Source organism: Sorex fumeus, unplaced genomic scaffold (genome assembly GCF_029834395.1).
Source record: "Sorex fumeus unplaced genomic scaffold, SorFum_2.1 ptg000065l, whole genome shotgun sequence".
Taxonomy (NCBI): Eukaryota; Metazoa; Chordata; class Mammalia; order Eulipotyphla; family Soricidae; genus Sorex; species Sorex fumeus.
The window spans coordinates 4,759,184-4,773,375 of NW_026606122.1; the positions used below are offsets into that span (position 1 = coordinate 4,759,184).

At 42.1% G+C, this 14,192-nt stretch overlaps 1 protein-coding gene and 1 pseudogene across 1 annotated transcript; both read left to right on the forward strand.

The window, feature by feature from the left end:
* Positions 1-395: 395 nt before the first annotated feature.
* On the forward strand, positions 396-1,304 carry LOC130036747 (prostaglandin E synthase 3-like). The gene has a single exon (XM_056128648.1). It carries the CDS (start codon positions 412-414, stop codon positions 976-978), a length of 567 nt encoding a protein of 188 aa, XP_055984623.1. The 5' UTR covers positions 396-411; the 3' UTR covers positions 979-1,304.
* Positions 1,305-5,645: 4,341 nt separating this feature from the next.
* Positions 5,646-6,730, forward strand: LOC130036719 (RNA-binding protein 25-like; annotated as a pseudogene).
* The last annotated feature ends 7,462 nt before the right edge of the window (positions 6,731-14,192 follow it).

A 14,192-nucleotide genomic window follows, 5' to 3' on the forward strand; every position in this document is an offset into this window, starting at 1 on the left:
CATTGTGGTTTTGGGGTGGGAGGGAACCTGGGGATATTGGTGAAGAGTAGGTGATAAAGGTGCTGGAACATCATATGCCTGGAACTCAGTCATGAATAACCTTGTAACTTTGTAACTCACAGGCATTCAATGTAAAAAGGAGAAATGAATGAAAGAGCCGATGGGAGACTCTTTCGTCCGGTCCCTGGCAGAAGGAGGAGCCACTGACATTGCGCAGTGCATTGTGGGGACCCAGGTCGAGCCCGCAGCCACCGTCACAGTCCGAAGCCGCCATATCCCGCAGCAGCTGTCAGAGGGATCAGTCGCAGCCACAGCTGGTAGCTGTCAAAGCGCGCAGTCACCGCCACCCACAGCCGGCAGCGGCAGCTGTAGCCAGAGAAAAGCCGGCAAAGACCCGGAGAAAACTCCACTATGAGCACCCAAGAGGGGCGGGAGCCAACTCCTCTGCAGTTGCCGCTGGAGAGGCACGCCCACCGCATCCCCGCCACGTTCACCGTGCAGCCAGCTTCTGCGAAATGGTATGATCGACGAGACTTTGTCTTCATTGAGTTTTGCGTTGAGGATAGTAAAGATGTGACTGTACTTTTTGAAAACTCTAAACTGATGTTCAGCTGTGTTGGAGGAAATGATAATCGTAAGCGTGCCAATGAAATTGATCTTTTTCGCAATATTGACCCACATGGTTCCAAGCATAGAAGAACCGACAGGTCAATTTTCTGTTATTTGCGGAAAAGAGAATCTGGCCTGCCCTGGCCGAGGTTAGCGAAAGAAAGGGCCAAGCTTAACTGGCTTAGTTTGGACTTCAGTAATTGGAAAGATTGGGAAGAGGATTCGGATGAAGACCTGCCTAGTTTTGAGCGTTTCTCGGAAATGATGAATAGCCTGGCTGGTGAGGAAGATATGGATTTACCAGACGTATATGAAACAGATGATGATATGGAAGAAAGTGATGATGAAGACGCACCTGATCTGGAGTGAGGAATATTGTCATCACCGGAATTTGAGAAAGAAAAAAATGCTTCTCTGCAAGATTTAATAACTGAGAGAATTACTGAGTTGGTAGCTCTAAAGGCATACGCTGTATTTGTCTCCTTAACCCATGTATTCAACCTGATTATTTTTTACAACGCTTCACTAAGGGTTGATGTCTATTGTATGGGGAAAGTGTTAATCCACTAAGGCAATAGCCTTATGCATGAACACTTCCCAGATTTCTCTGACACTGTTGAAGTCCTTGGCAATTGATATAGTAGTTGTGACTAATAAAACACTTCAATTTTACTTCATAAATGGATAAAGGACATAAGAAGGACATAAGATAAAGGACATAAGAAGCTCTTTGGGACAGAAAACTAGATTTCAAAACATGGACTCAAAATGACTGAAACAAATTGGTTGATTCCATAAGCTGATAACCTGTTTTTTCTGTTGGTATTTCTTTCAGGATTGTTTCACTAAAGTCTTACTTAAAAATTCACTTCATGTTATTGTATGTAAATAATGTCAGTGTTCCAGATGTATCTCTGTGGAAACTAGTGAATTTCCTGCTTACATGGTTTTTGAAGCCTATACATTTGCTACTGTTTGAGCCTTAAACTTTTACATCTGTTAGTATGGAGGATAAAGAAGGGCTGTATACTGCTGCTTGAGAGTCTGTATATTTAGACCAAATTTGGATTTGCACTGTTAGTATCGAAAAAGTGAAAAAAATGTTAACACACTATTGTATTTCTTATTTCTCTTTGTTTATTAAGCTTATGCCAGAGTTGAAAACCTCAGTTTATATTCATGATAGTGGGGAATTTTTAAAAAAATGTCTACATTTTTTCCCTATTAAACTGTTGGAAGAAAGAAGCATTGGGGAGAGCAAGATAGAAAAGACAGATGCAGAGATAGAGGCAGAGAGATGCAGAAAGATGCACAAAAAGAAAGAGAGACAGAGAAAAAAGCAGAGACAGAATCTCATAGAGAAAGAGAGAGAAAGAGAAAGATAGGGGACAAAGAAGGAAAGAAAAAAGAAAAATGAAAGAAAGAAAGAAAGGGAAGTAAGGAAGGAAATAGCACAAGGAAAGAGATAAACAAAGGAGACTGAAGGACACAGAGACAGAAGGACACAGAGACAGAAGGACACAGAGAGACATAAAGTGAAAAAAGGGGAGACAGAAAAAAAGAAAGACAGACACATAGGGAAAGAGACAGAGAAGAGACTAAGATACTCAGAGAACACACAGAGAGAAGGTCATAGATGGATTGAGGGAGACGTAGATTGACATAGATATACAAAAGAGAAGAACATGATTGTTAATGTAACTTTTTTATTTCTCCCTTTTCTACTTCATTGTTTTCATACAGAAATGTGATTATTTATCCGTAGTGATTTTGTAAACTTTCCACTTCACTGTACAAGTTTATTATTCCTAGAATTTTTTGGATAGAATTCTTATGGTTTTCTAATTATCTGTGTTATCTGCAAAAAGTCAAGTATTTGAAAATCAGCTTTAAAGCATATAAAATAAAACTACTATAAAAATAAAGTAGACTTGGTGTTCCCTTCTCTAAGTAGTCTATAGACCGAACACGATGGCCACTCAATACCTCTATTGCAAACCACAACACCCCAAAGGAAAGAGAGAGCAAAAGGGAATGCCCTGCCACAGAGGCGGGGTGGAGTGGGGGTGGATAGGGTGGGGGGGGGAGAGCTACTGGGATCATTGGTGGTGGAGAATGGGAACTGGTGGAGGGATGGGTACTCGATCATTGTGTAACTGAAACCCAACCACAAAAGTTTGTAAATCTACAACTGTATCTCATGGTGTTTCACTAATTAAAAAAATTTAAAAATTAAAAAAATAAAGTAGACACAGGGCTGGAGCGATAGCACAGCGGGTAGGGCGGTCGCCTTTCACGCAGCCACCACGGCTCACCCGAGTTCAATTCCTCCGCCCCTCTTGGAGAGCCTGGCAAGCTACTGAGAGTATCTCGCCCTCAGGGCAAAGCCTGGCAAGCTACCCGTGACGTATTCGATATGCCAAACACAGTAACAAGCCTCACAATGTTACTGGGCCCGCTCGAGCAAATTGATGAACAATGGGAGGACAGTGACAGTGACAGAAAGTAGACACAAAAAATGGAAATACCTGCCTCGTTTATGGATTAAAGAGTGTAGTATTATCATAATGACCAAAGAAGATTCAAGGCAGTCCCTATAGCACAGCGGTAAGGCGTTTGCCTTGCACGCAGCCAACATGGCCAACCCAAGTTCGATTCCTCCGCCCCTCTCGGAGAGCCCAGCAAGCTACCGAGAGTATCTCGCCCGCAGGGCAGGGCCTGGCAAGCTCCCGGTGACGTATTCGATATGCCAGACACAGTAACAACAAAGTCTCCAATGGAGACGTTACTGGGCCCGCTCGAGCAAATCGATGGTCAACGGGAGGGCCTTTACTTTACTTTACTTACTTTTAGAGACATAGAACAAATGCTATTGACATTTATATGAAATAATAGGATCCTCAAATAGCCAAAACAATCCTAAGTAAACGAAGGTGGGAAGCTTTACCCAATATGAAACTATAATATAAAGCTGTAGCAATTGAGACACATACTGTGGTAACTAGTATGACAGGCTCTCAGACCAGTGAAACAGAATTGAGAGTCCAGGGGCCAGAACTATAGTACAGCTGGTGATGGTGTGTGCCTTGTGCTCCGCAGACCTGGGTTTGATTTTTACCATCCTATATCGTTCCCCCACCCCACGAGGAGTGATTCCTGAGTGCAGGACCAGAAGTAAACCCCGAGCATAACCAGGTGTGACCCCTACCTCTTCCGACCCCAAATTTAAAGGCACATACATATATCCTCAGGTATATGGACAGTGATTCTTTGACAAAGGGACAAAGTGTATGAAGTGGAGCAAGGAAACCTCTCCAACAAATGGTGCTGGGAAAACTGGGAAGTCACTTGTAAAAAATGATTTTAGACCTCTGTATCACACCATGCACAGAAGTCAATTCAAAATAGATTCAGGACCTCAATAACAGAACTCAATGTTTAAAATATATGGAGGAAAACACAAGCAGGCCACCTCATGAAATGCATTTTGTGGCTCAATGCCACTGGCCAAACAGAATCAAAACAAATAAACAAATAAATAGTGGGACTATATCAAACTAAGTACTTTATATAGAGCAAAGGGAACATTGACTATAATAAAACGACAAACTGAAAGAAAACATTTACCCATCTGATAAATGGTTACTATATGAGATATATAGATTATATATATATATATATATATATATAAAACCTCGTGACAAAAAAAACAAACAATCTCATCAAAAATGGGGAGATGAACATTTTATCTATGACATATGGACCCTTCCTATATAACAGATAACTTCCTGTATGAAATATAGATGGCCAATAGATAAGTAAAAAAAAGCTCTGCATCACTACCATTAGGGAAATGCCAAAAAAACAATACTGATATATCACTTCACACAAACAAGACTGGCAAAATCAATCAATGTTGACATGGATAAGGGGGGAATGAACCCTTCTTGACTGTTGGTGGAGAATGTTGGCTGGTTCAAACTGATTGGATAACAATAGGAATATTTGCCAAAAAACTGAGAATTAAGTTTGCATCATGTAGGTTAGCAATTCTACTTGCTGGCATTTACTCCAAGGGGCAAAACACTGTATTTTTTTTTAATTTTTTTTTTACAGTTGTAGATTTACAATTTTTTGTGCTTGGGTTTCAATTATACAATGATCAGATACCCATCCCTCCACCAGTGCCCGTTTTTCACCACCATGGATAATATCCCTCCCAGCCCCATCCCCCCATGCCCCCCTGCCTCTGTGGCAGGGCAATCCCCTGTGTTCTCTCTCTCCGTTTGGGTGTTGTGGTCTGCAAAAGAGGCATTGAGTGGCAAACATGTTCAGTCCATAGTCTACTTTCGACATGCATCTCCCCTCCTGGGAGGATCCTCCAAACATCCTTTATTTGGTGCTCCCTTCTCTATCTGAACTGCCCTTTCCTCTAGGATATCCGGCTGGCCTCTAAGTTATGGAGTAATCCTCCTGGTGCTGATCTCAGCTATTCTTGGGTATTAATCTCATACTTTGTTACTTTATATCCCCCAGATGAATGCAATCTTTCTATGTCTATCCCTCTCTTTCTGACTCATTTCGCTTAGCATGATACTTTCCATATTGTACCACTTGTATGTAAATTTCATGACTTCATCTTTTCTAACAGCTACATAGTACTCCATTGAAAACACTGTATTTTAAGAAAAGCCCATATATATATATGTTCATTGCAGCACTATACACAATAGCCTTGATCTGGAAAACACACACATGCCAAAGAACAGGTGACTGGATAAATTGTGTTAGATAGCCACAGTGGAATATTATTCAGCTACAAGAAAAAAGCTAAAATTATGCAATTTCCCACTATATGGGTGGAACTAGAGAGTGTCTTGCAGTGTGAAGTTAATCAGAAGGAGAGGAACAGAAGGATGGGACATTGATAGAGTGAAGCGGGCACTCTGGTGATGAATGTGGTATTGTAACAATATATGTATGCATGAAACTATCATTGGTGGAACTGTAAGTAACTCTTGTTTTTTATGAGGGGTATGCCTGGTATTGCTCAGGGATTACTCCTGACTGCGCTCAGGAACCACTCCTAGTGGGGCTTGGGGACCGTCATTACTGCCAGGAATTGAACCTGGGTCAGCTGTTTGCATGGCAAGCACCACTCTGGCCCAATTATCCTTAATATATATGGAGAGGAAAACCCAAAAGGGATATAATTCATAATATAACTAAATATAGGAGAGAGACAGTCATATAGACAAAGACACATATAGAAAGAGAGCCACACAAGAGAGTCAGAGATAAAGTCAGAGGGAAAAATAAACAGTGAAATACAGAAACATAGTCAAAGACTGAGACAGATGACAGATAGAGATACTGAGACAGAATAAGATAGAGACAGAGACAGAGCTATAGAATCACATAGGCAAATAGAGACATAGAGAGAGAGAAACAGTGATACAGAGACAGGGAGCGATGGAGAAAGACAGGAGACAAGCAGAGTCAGAAAGAAGGACGTAGAAAGAAACACAAAGTTAGGAGCAGAAAAAGAGGGACATAGAAGGACAGAGATTAATAGATATATACAGAGACAAAAACCAGAGATACCAAGAGACAGAGCATCACAAGAGTCTTCGAGACAGATTCAGTTAGAGAAAAGGAGACAGAGACATACATAGACAAAAATATAGAGATATAAAGAGAGAAGAGGGAGGCAGAATGATAGAGAGACACAGTGAGATACCCACTGAGAGAGACAAATAGTGATCCAGAGAAAGACAGAAATAGAGAGGTGAAAGAAAGAGAGGAGACAGAAAGAGTCAGGAAGAAAGAGATGTAGAGACAGAAATTGAGACACAATGAGAAGAGAAACTTAAACACAACAAGAAATAGAGATGAAAACAGTAACACACACATGCAAAGAGAGAAGAGAAAAAAAGACACAGGGAGATACAAGAGACACAGAGATATAGAGAAAAGCAGGAAGAGACAGTGCCACACAGATAGACAGATGGAGTCAGAGAGAAATAGGGAGACAAAGAGACACAGAGACAGAAACAGAGCCTCAGGGACAGAAATACAAAGAGAGGTGGGAACAAAGAGAGAGAGAGACAGAGATAAATAAGGAGAGATATATAGCAACAGGTATGAGACAGAGTCAATGAGAAAGAAACGCCACCAGAGAGAGACCAAAAGAACGACAGACAGAGATATCAGAGACACACAGATAAGAGACAGATATTGACAGAAAGATGAGGGGAGATATAGAGGAGAAGAGATACACAAAGAAAATTTGGAGAGAATGAGATAGAGATAGTTATAGACGATAGGCAGGGGAGCTAAAGAGAGACAAGATAAGGGGAGACAAAGATACAGAGAGTAAGTGAAAGAGAGAAAGGCAGAAAGGACAGAGATGCAGGCAGAGAGCAAAGGACAGAATAATGGGAGATAGACACTCAGGGAAAGATAAAAAAGGAGACACAGAAACAAAGAAGACAAAATGAAAGATACACTGAGAGACAAATAGAGGCAGAGAGAGCCAGAGAAGGACAGAGACAAATAGAGGCAATGAGAACAAGAAACAGAGTCAGAGAGAGACAGAGGCAAAGAAAAGTGAAACAAAGCACGGAAACATACAGAGAGATACACATAAAGACAAGTAGAGATACAGAAAGATAGCGAGGGCAAAGAATCTGGAAAAAAACGTGAGTGCCTGAGGACAGATGGTTAAAGAAACTTTGGTACATATACACAATGGAATACTATGCAGCTGTTTGAAAGGATGAAATCATGAAATTTCCATATAAGTGGATCAACATGAAGAGTATCATGCTAAGTGAAATGAGTCAAAGAGAGGGACAGACATAGAATAACTGCACTCATTTGTGGAATATAAAGTAACAGAATGGGAGACAAACATCCAAGAATAATAGAGACAAGGGTCAGGAGGACTGCTCCATTGCTCGGAAGCTGGTCTCACATGCTGGGGGAAAAGGCAGCTGGGATAGAGAAGGGACCACTAAGTAAATGAGGCTTGGAGGGTTCGCTCGGCATGGGAGATGCATGCTGAAGGTAGACTATAGACCAAACATGATGGCCACTTACTACGTATATTGCAAACCATAACACCCAAAAGGAGAGAGAGAGAGAGAGTAAAAGGGAATGTGCCTGCCAGAGAGGCAGGGGGGTATGCGGTGGGGGTGGCAGAAGGGATACTGGGAGCATTGGTGGTGGAGAATGGGCACTGGTGGAGGGATGGATATTCTATTATTGTATGACTGAAATGTAATCACGAAAGTTTGTAAGTCTGTAACTCTATCTCACGGTGATTCATTAAAAAAAAGATAGCGAGGGCAAGAGATAAGGAGAGACAGTAACAGAGAAAAAGAGAGATAAGGATAGAGAGAGATGTACACAGAGACAGAGACAAAATAGAGACACAGACAGTCAGTCACAGAGACTCACAGAGACAAATGGAGACAGAGAGACAAAAAGGCAAATAGACACACAGAGACAGAGTCAAAGAGAGATAAAGAGAGAAGATGTGGCTGCACAGGCACTTGCCTTCTACGTGGCTGTAACTGGTTTGATCCTTGCACCACACATGACCCCCTGAACACCAGGAGTGATTCCTTAGCTCTGGGCCAGGAGAAAACCCTGAATACCTACCAGTATGACTCATACACAAAAAGAGACACAACAAAAGGCCAGGAGAAGAACAGAGAAACACACTCAGACAGATTAAAAGAGACAGAGAGAACTACACAGAGAGCACAGAGAAAGGACAGGAGAAAGAGATACTAAGAACCAGAGAGAGAGAATCACAGAGAGATACAAAGAAAGAGAGACATCAAGGGAATGACACAGAGAGACAGAAATAAGGAGAAAGACATATAGATGAAGTTACCTAGAGGGACAGAGACAGAAACAGAGTGACAAAGGGAAATATAGCAAGACAGAAACAAAGAAAAGAAGAAACGGATGAGAGAAATGGCCACAGAAAGAAACAAAGACAGAGAGACAGAGTCTGAGACAGAGTGAGTCAAAGAAAGACAGTGATCGTGGGAGAGACAGAGGACTGTAGAGATAGTAAAGCACATAAGTAAGGTGTTTGCCTTGCAAGCAGCTGACCTGGGTTCCATCCCGAGCAATACACATGGTCCCCTGAGCACACCAGGAGTGATCCCTGAGTGCAGAGCTGCGAATAAGTTCTGAGTACCGTTGGATGTGGTCCCCAAACAAAAAAAAATTAGAGGGAGAGAGACACACAGATGCTGAAAGACATATTCATATAGAGAGCTAGACAAAGACAGAAAAGCACAGAGACTGAGAGACACAGATTGTGACACACAAAGACAAAGAGAAATGGTGCCTGACATGGGCTGAGATAAAGAGAGATGGAGAATGACACAAATAAAGTAAAGAGGAGGAGAAAGACAGACTCACCAAGAGAAAGAGACAAAACAAGAGACTCAGAGGGTCAGAAAGACTCCTAGAGACAGAAAGACAAAAGACAGAAACAAGGAAGGAAAAGAAAGAAGAAACACTAAGAGAAACAGAAAGATAAAGAAGAGACAAAGAGATACACAAAGATAGAAACTCTCTGACAGAGATAGACAAAGAGAGACAGACAAGGATACAGAGAGGACACACACAGAGAGAAAAAGGTAATAAGACAGAAAGAAGAGGGATAGAAACAGAGAAGAGAAAGACTGAGCTTAAAAGGGAGCGATATGCAGACAGAGATAGACAGGAATACAATGATAGAGAGTCAGAGTCAAAGTGAAACAGAAAGAGGAAAAGGCACACAGAGAGAAGCAGAGACAGTGATACAGACACACAGATATAAAGAGAGACAGAGAGATATACACAGAGAAATAAGAAAGATAGAGGACAGAGAGAGAGAGAGAGAGAGAGAGAGAGAGAGAGAGAGAGAGAGAGAGAGAGTTGGGGCTGGAGCGATAGCACAGCGGTAGGGCGGTTGCCTTACAAGCGGCCAACATGGCCGACCCGAGTTTGATTCCTCCGCCCCTCTCAGAGAGCCCGGCAAGCTACCGAGAGTATCTCGCCCACACGGCAGAGCCTGGCAAGCTACCCGTGATGTATTTGATATGCCAGACACAGTAACAATAAAATCTCCAATGGAGACGTTACTGGGCCTGCTCGAGCAAATCGATGAACAACGGGAGGACCTTACCTTTTGACTCACAGATTCTCAGAGCTACAGACAGAAACACAGAAGAGAGAGAAAGACCAAGAAAGACAGAAAGAAGGACAAAGTTGTATGGAGACATGGACAGAGTTTTAAACAACAGGAGACAGAGACAAACAGAGAGACAGAATCATAGAGACACAGAGACAGACACAGAAATACAGAGGGAGATCAACAGAGATATAGAGAAACATAGTCACAGAGAGATATACTGACTCAGAGAGATATACATAGCGAGACAGAGAGAAAGAGACCTGGTCATAGATGAGAGAGACTGATACATAGAGACAGAGGTAGTTAGGGAGAGATACAAAGAGACAAAGATAAAGATAGACAAAGAGATAGAATGAAAGAGAGTTTAGGGACAGACACAGTGAAAGAAATAGACACTTAGATATAGACAAACACAGAAGCAGAGTGACAGAAATCAGGACACAGAGAAATTGTGGAACAGGGAAAGAGAGGCACAGAGAACGAGTCAGAGAGACAGAATGATAGAAAGAGACAGAGACAGTCGCATGGAGAGACAGAACAGACAGGAAAATAGAGGGAAAGATCAAGAGGCAGAGAGAAAGAGTAAGACAGAGACACAGGGACAGAGAGCTAGACACAGAGAAATACAGAAAAAATGACAGAGAGATATAAAAAGAGAGGGATAGACCTACAAAGTGATAGAGAGTACACAGAGCAATGGACTGAGACAGAGACAGATAGACAAGGGCAAAGATTGAGCAATTGAGCCCTAGAGAAAAAGGGCCAGATGAAAATGTAGAAATGACAGAGACAAGAACCAGAGAAAGAGAGTAGAGCGGGTACGGTGTTTGCCTTGCAAACTGCCAACCTGGACTCAACCCTCCCACACCCCAGATGGTCCCCTGAACCCCAAGAGGAATGATTCCTGAGCTCGGAGTCAGGAGTAAACCCTGAGTATGGCTGGGTGTGGTTTCAAAACAAAAAGAAGAAATGACAGAGACAGAGACAAAGAGAGACAGAAATAGATTGAAGCTATACAGAGGGACAGACTTAAAGTGAGACAGAAATACGGAGGGAGACAATGAGAGTCACAGACATAAAAGCAGAGAGAAAGAAAAAGACAGAGAGACCAAGAGAGAGAAATTAAGATAATGAGTCACCAAGAGAAAGGGAGACCTGGGGCTGGAGTGATAGCACAGCAGGTAGGGCGTTTGCCTTGCACGCAGCCAACATGGCCGACACAGGTTCGATTCCCAGCACCCCATATGGTCCCCTGAGCACTGCCAGGAGCAATTCCTGAGTGCATGAGCCAGGAGTAACCCCTGAGCATCGCCGGGTGTGACCCAAAAAGCAAAAAAAAATATTTTTTTGAGAAAGGGAGACCGATGGAGACAGAGATAAAAAGAGACAGAGAAAGTCATAGAAAGAGGAGGACAAAGAGACGGAGACATACACAAAGAGATTCAGACAGGCCGAACAAGCAATAGAAACAGAGACTCTCAGATTCAGAAAGAGAAACACAAATATAGAGAAAGTGAAGACAGAGCAAATGAAAATCAAAGACATACAGAATGTATGGAGACACAGGGGAAGAGATAAGAGAAAGTAAGACAGACAGAGAGAAAGAACAACAGATTACAAAAAGACGGAAGAAAATGAGTACTGTTCATTTCTTTTCATACCTTTCCAACTTCTATCACTCCTTCTCATCTTGGATCTCCCTCTCTTTTTTTGTTTTTTTGGGGTCACACCAGGCGATACACAGGGGTTGTTCCTGGCTCCGTACTCAGTTACTCCTGGCAGTGCTCAGGGGACAATATGAGTTGCTGGGAATCGAACACAGGTTTGCTGCCTGCAGGGCAAATGCCCTACCCGCTGTGCTATCTCTCCAGCTCCTTCATCTTGGATCTTTTGATCTTAACTGCTGTTGTTATGTTATTCAGAGTGCTTATTTATATTTTTATATCACACACCATGTTCTTCATGTCTGTTATTTCTGATTGTACTAGTTTTCTAATTTTGAGCCTTGTACTTTCATGAGTTTTACTACCTGTGCCATCATTTATTTGAGCTCATTGAACATTCTCATCATGGTGGCACTAAAGTCATTTTATGAGGATTTACTGAGCTGGTTGGTACTGATTGCACCTTCTATGACATTGTTTTCACTTTTTGAACCTGAAGGGCTTTCTTTGTGTTTCCCCATTGGTTTTCTAGAGTCTTTGTAGTTAGACCCCTGGGAAGATGCTGAGGGATTAGGTTGCAGCTTGCTCTCTTGATTTTCTTCTTGTCTTCACTAGTCACAGGAAATAAAACTGTGAGCAGTGTGTAATTAGCTGAATAGATCTATGTGGCTGCACACTATTTGTCTAACTCTGTCTCTGCATTTCTGCCTCTCTGTCTCTCTGTCTCTGTCTCTTTGTCTATGGATTAGTCTCTGGGTCTCTGTCTTTCTTTCTCTTTGTGACTCTGTCTCTATCTGTTTTTCTTCAGTTTTATTCTACAGTTAATTTTTGGTACTTTATGGAATTACAATGATTTCTGATACACTTAATGATATTTCCATGTATATATCATTCTAATATCTCACCTATCACACAGTGCCAAATTTTCTCCCCAGTCACTCCTTTCCACTAGGTAAACGAATTTTTATAGACCAGTTCTCCAGTTAAGTTGCTTCTGGTCAATTGATTATTCCTCATTATGTTTCCTTATATCCCACATATGAAAGAGATCATTCTGTATATGTGCCTCTGCTTCTGGCTGATTTCACTCAGCACAGTATCTTCCAGTTCCATCCTGTAATGGCAAATTGCATGCTTTGTCTTTTCTTAGAGCCAAGTAGTATACCACTATATATATATATATATATATATATATATATATATATATATATATTCTCCTTTGTTTGGGGTTGCTTTCCTTTGTTTCTCTGGCCATACACAGAGATGCTCTGTGTTTACTCTTGGATCTGCACTCAGGGATCACTCCTAGTGGGGCTCAGGGAACTAGATGTGGTTCTGGGGATTGAAACCAAGTTTTCCACATGCAAGGCTGTACTTTCCCTCTGAACACTATACCATAGTTCTTTATCCAGTAATCTGTTCTTGGGCACTTAGGTTGTTTCCAGATTTTGAATAGGCCTGTAAGGAACATAGGCATGTAGATGTCTCTTCAGAATAGTGTTTTGAGGCTTTTGTGTTAGACTCCAAGAAGTGGTCAAATGGAAGCTCAATTTTAGTTTTTTGAGAAATGTCCATACTGCTTTCCAGAGTTTGAAAGAGGTGATATTCCCACCAGCCGTGGATGAGGGGTCCTACATCCATGAGAGATAGGTTATTAATACATATATTAATAGCACAGCGGGTAGGGGTTTGCCTTGCATGCGGCCAACTGGGGCTGACCAGAGTTCGATTACTCCATCTTTGATTCCTCTGCCCCTCTCAGAGAGCCCGGTAAGCTACCGAGAGTATCTCTCCCGTACGGTAAAGCCTGGCAAGCTACCCGTGACGTATTCTTTTTTTTCCATAAATTTATTTATTTATTTTTCAAGAATCAGGGACGCTGTCTCGTTTGCCAAGGTGTAAAAAATCAGATGGGCTGGTCACGTAATGAGATTTAAAGACGACCGCTGGACTAGAGCTGTTACTGACTGGATTCCACGGGATGTCAAAAGACCGCGTGGCCGCCCACCTACCAGATGGTCAGACTTCTTCGTCAAGATCATGAACGATCGGTTTGAGGCTCTTCATATTCCCAGAGCGAACAGATGCCATTGGGCTACACTAGCACGCGACAGGGACAAATTGAGACGTTACTGGCGCCCGCTCGAGCAAATCGACGACTAACGGGAAGTTAAGTGATTAAGTGATTTTTCTTCTTATATTTATTTATTGAATCACTGTGGGAAAAGTCACTAAGCTTTCAGGTTTAAGTCTCCGTCATACAATGATTAAACACCTCTCCCTTCACCAGTACTCATTTTTCACCACCAAGAACCCCAATGTGGCCCCCTACCAAGCCTCCCAATGCCTGTGAAGCAGATGATTTCCACTTAACTCTTCTCTACATTGATTACATTCATTATTTCAACAAAAGATGCACCATTATTGTTTAGAATTTCCCCCCAGCAATCAGAATTGCTGAAAAGGCATTGTGAAATACTTTGTTTTCTATAGCTGGTTATGAGAATCATATAATGTCATATAATGATTTTGGATTTCTGCAAAGAGCCAAATAATTACGAGATTGGTTTCTGTGCATCTGGTGTTATGGCTGTGCCAGAGAGCCACTCGTGGGGGGCAACTCGTGACCTTGGTAGGGCGTGAAGGATGAGCCGGTACCGCCCCCCTTCCCATGAGAATGCAGTTGCCCCATCACCGCCAGCTTATACCTGACTTTC

What these genes read in the sequence shown, in the direction of transcription:
- LOC130036747 (XM_056128648.1), top strand. Translation starts at nt 412, where the DNA reads ATGAGCACCCAAGAGGGGCGGGAGCCAACTCCTCTGCAGTTGCCGCTG.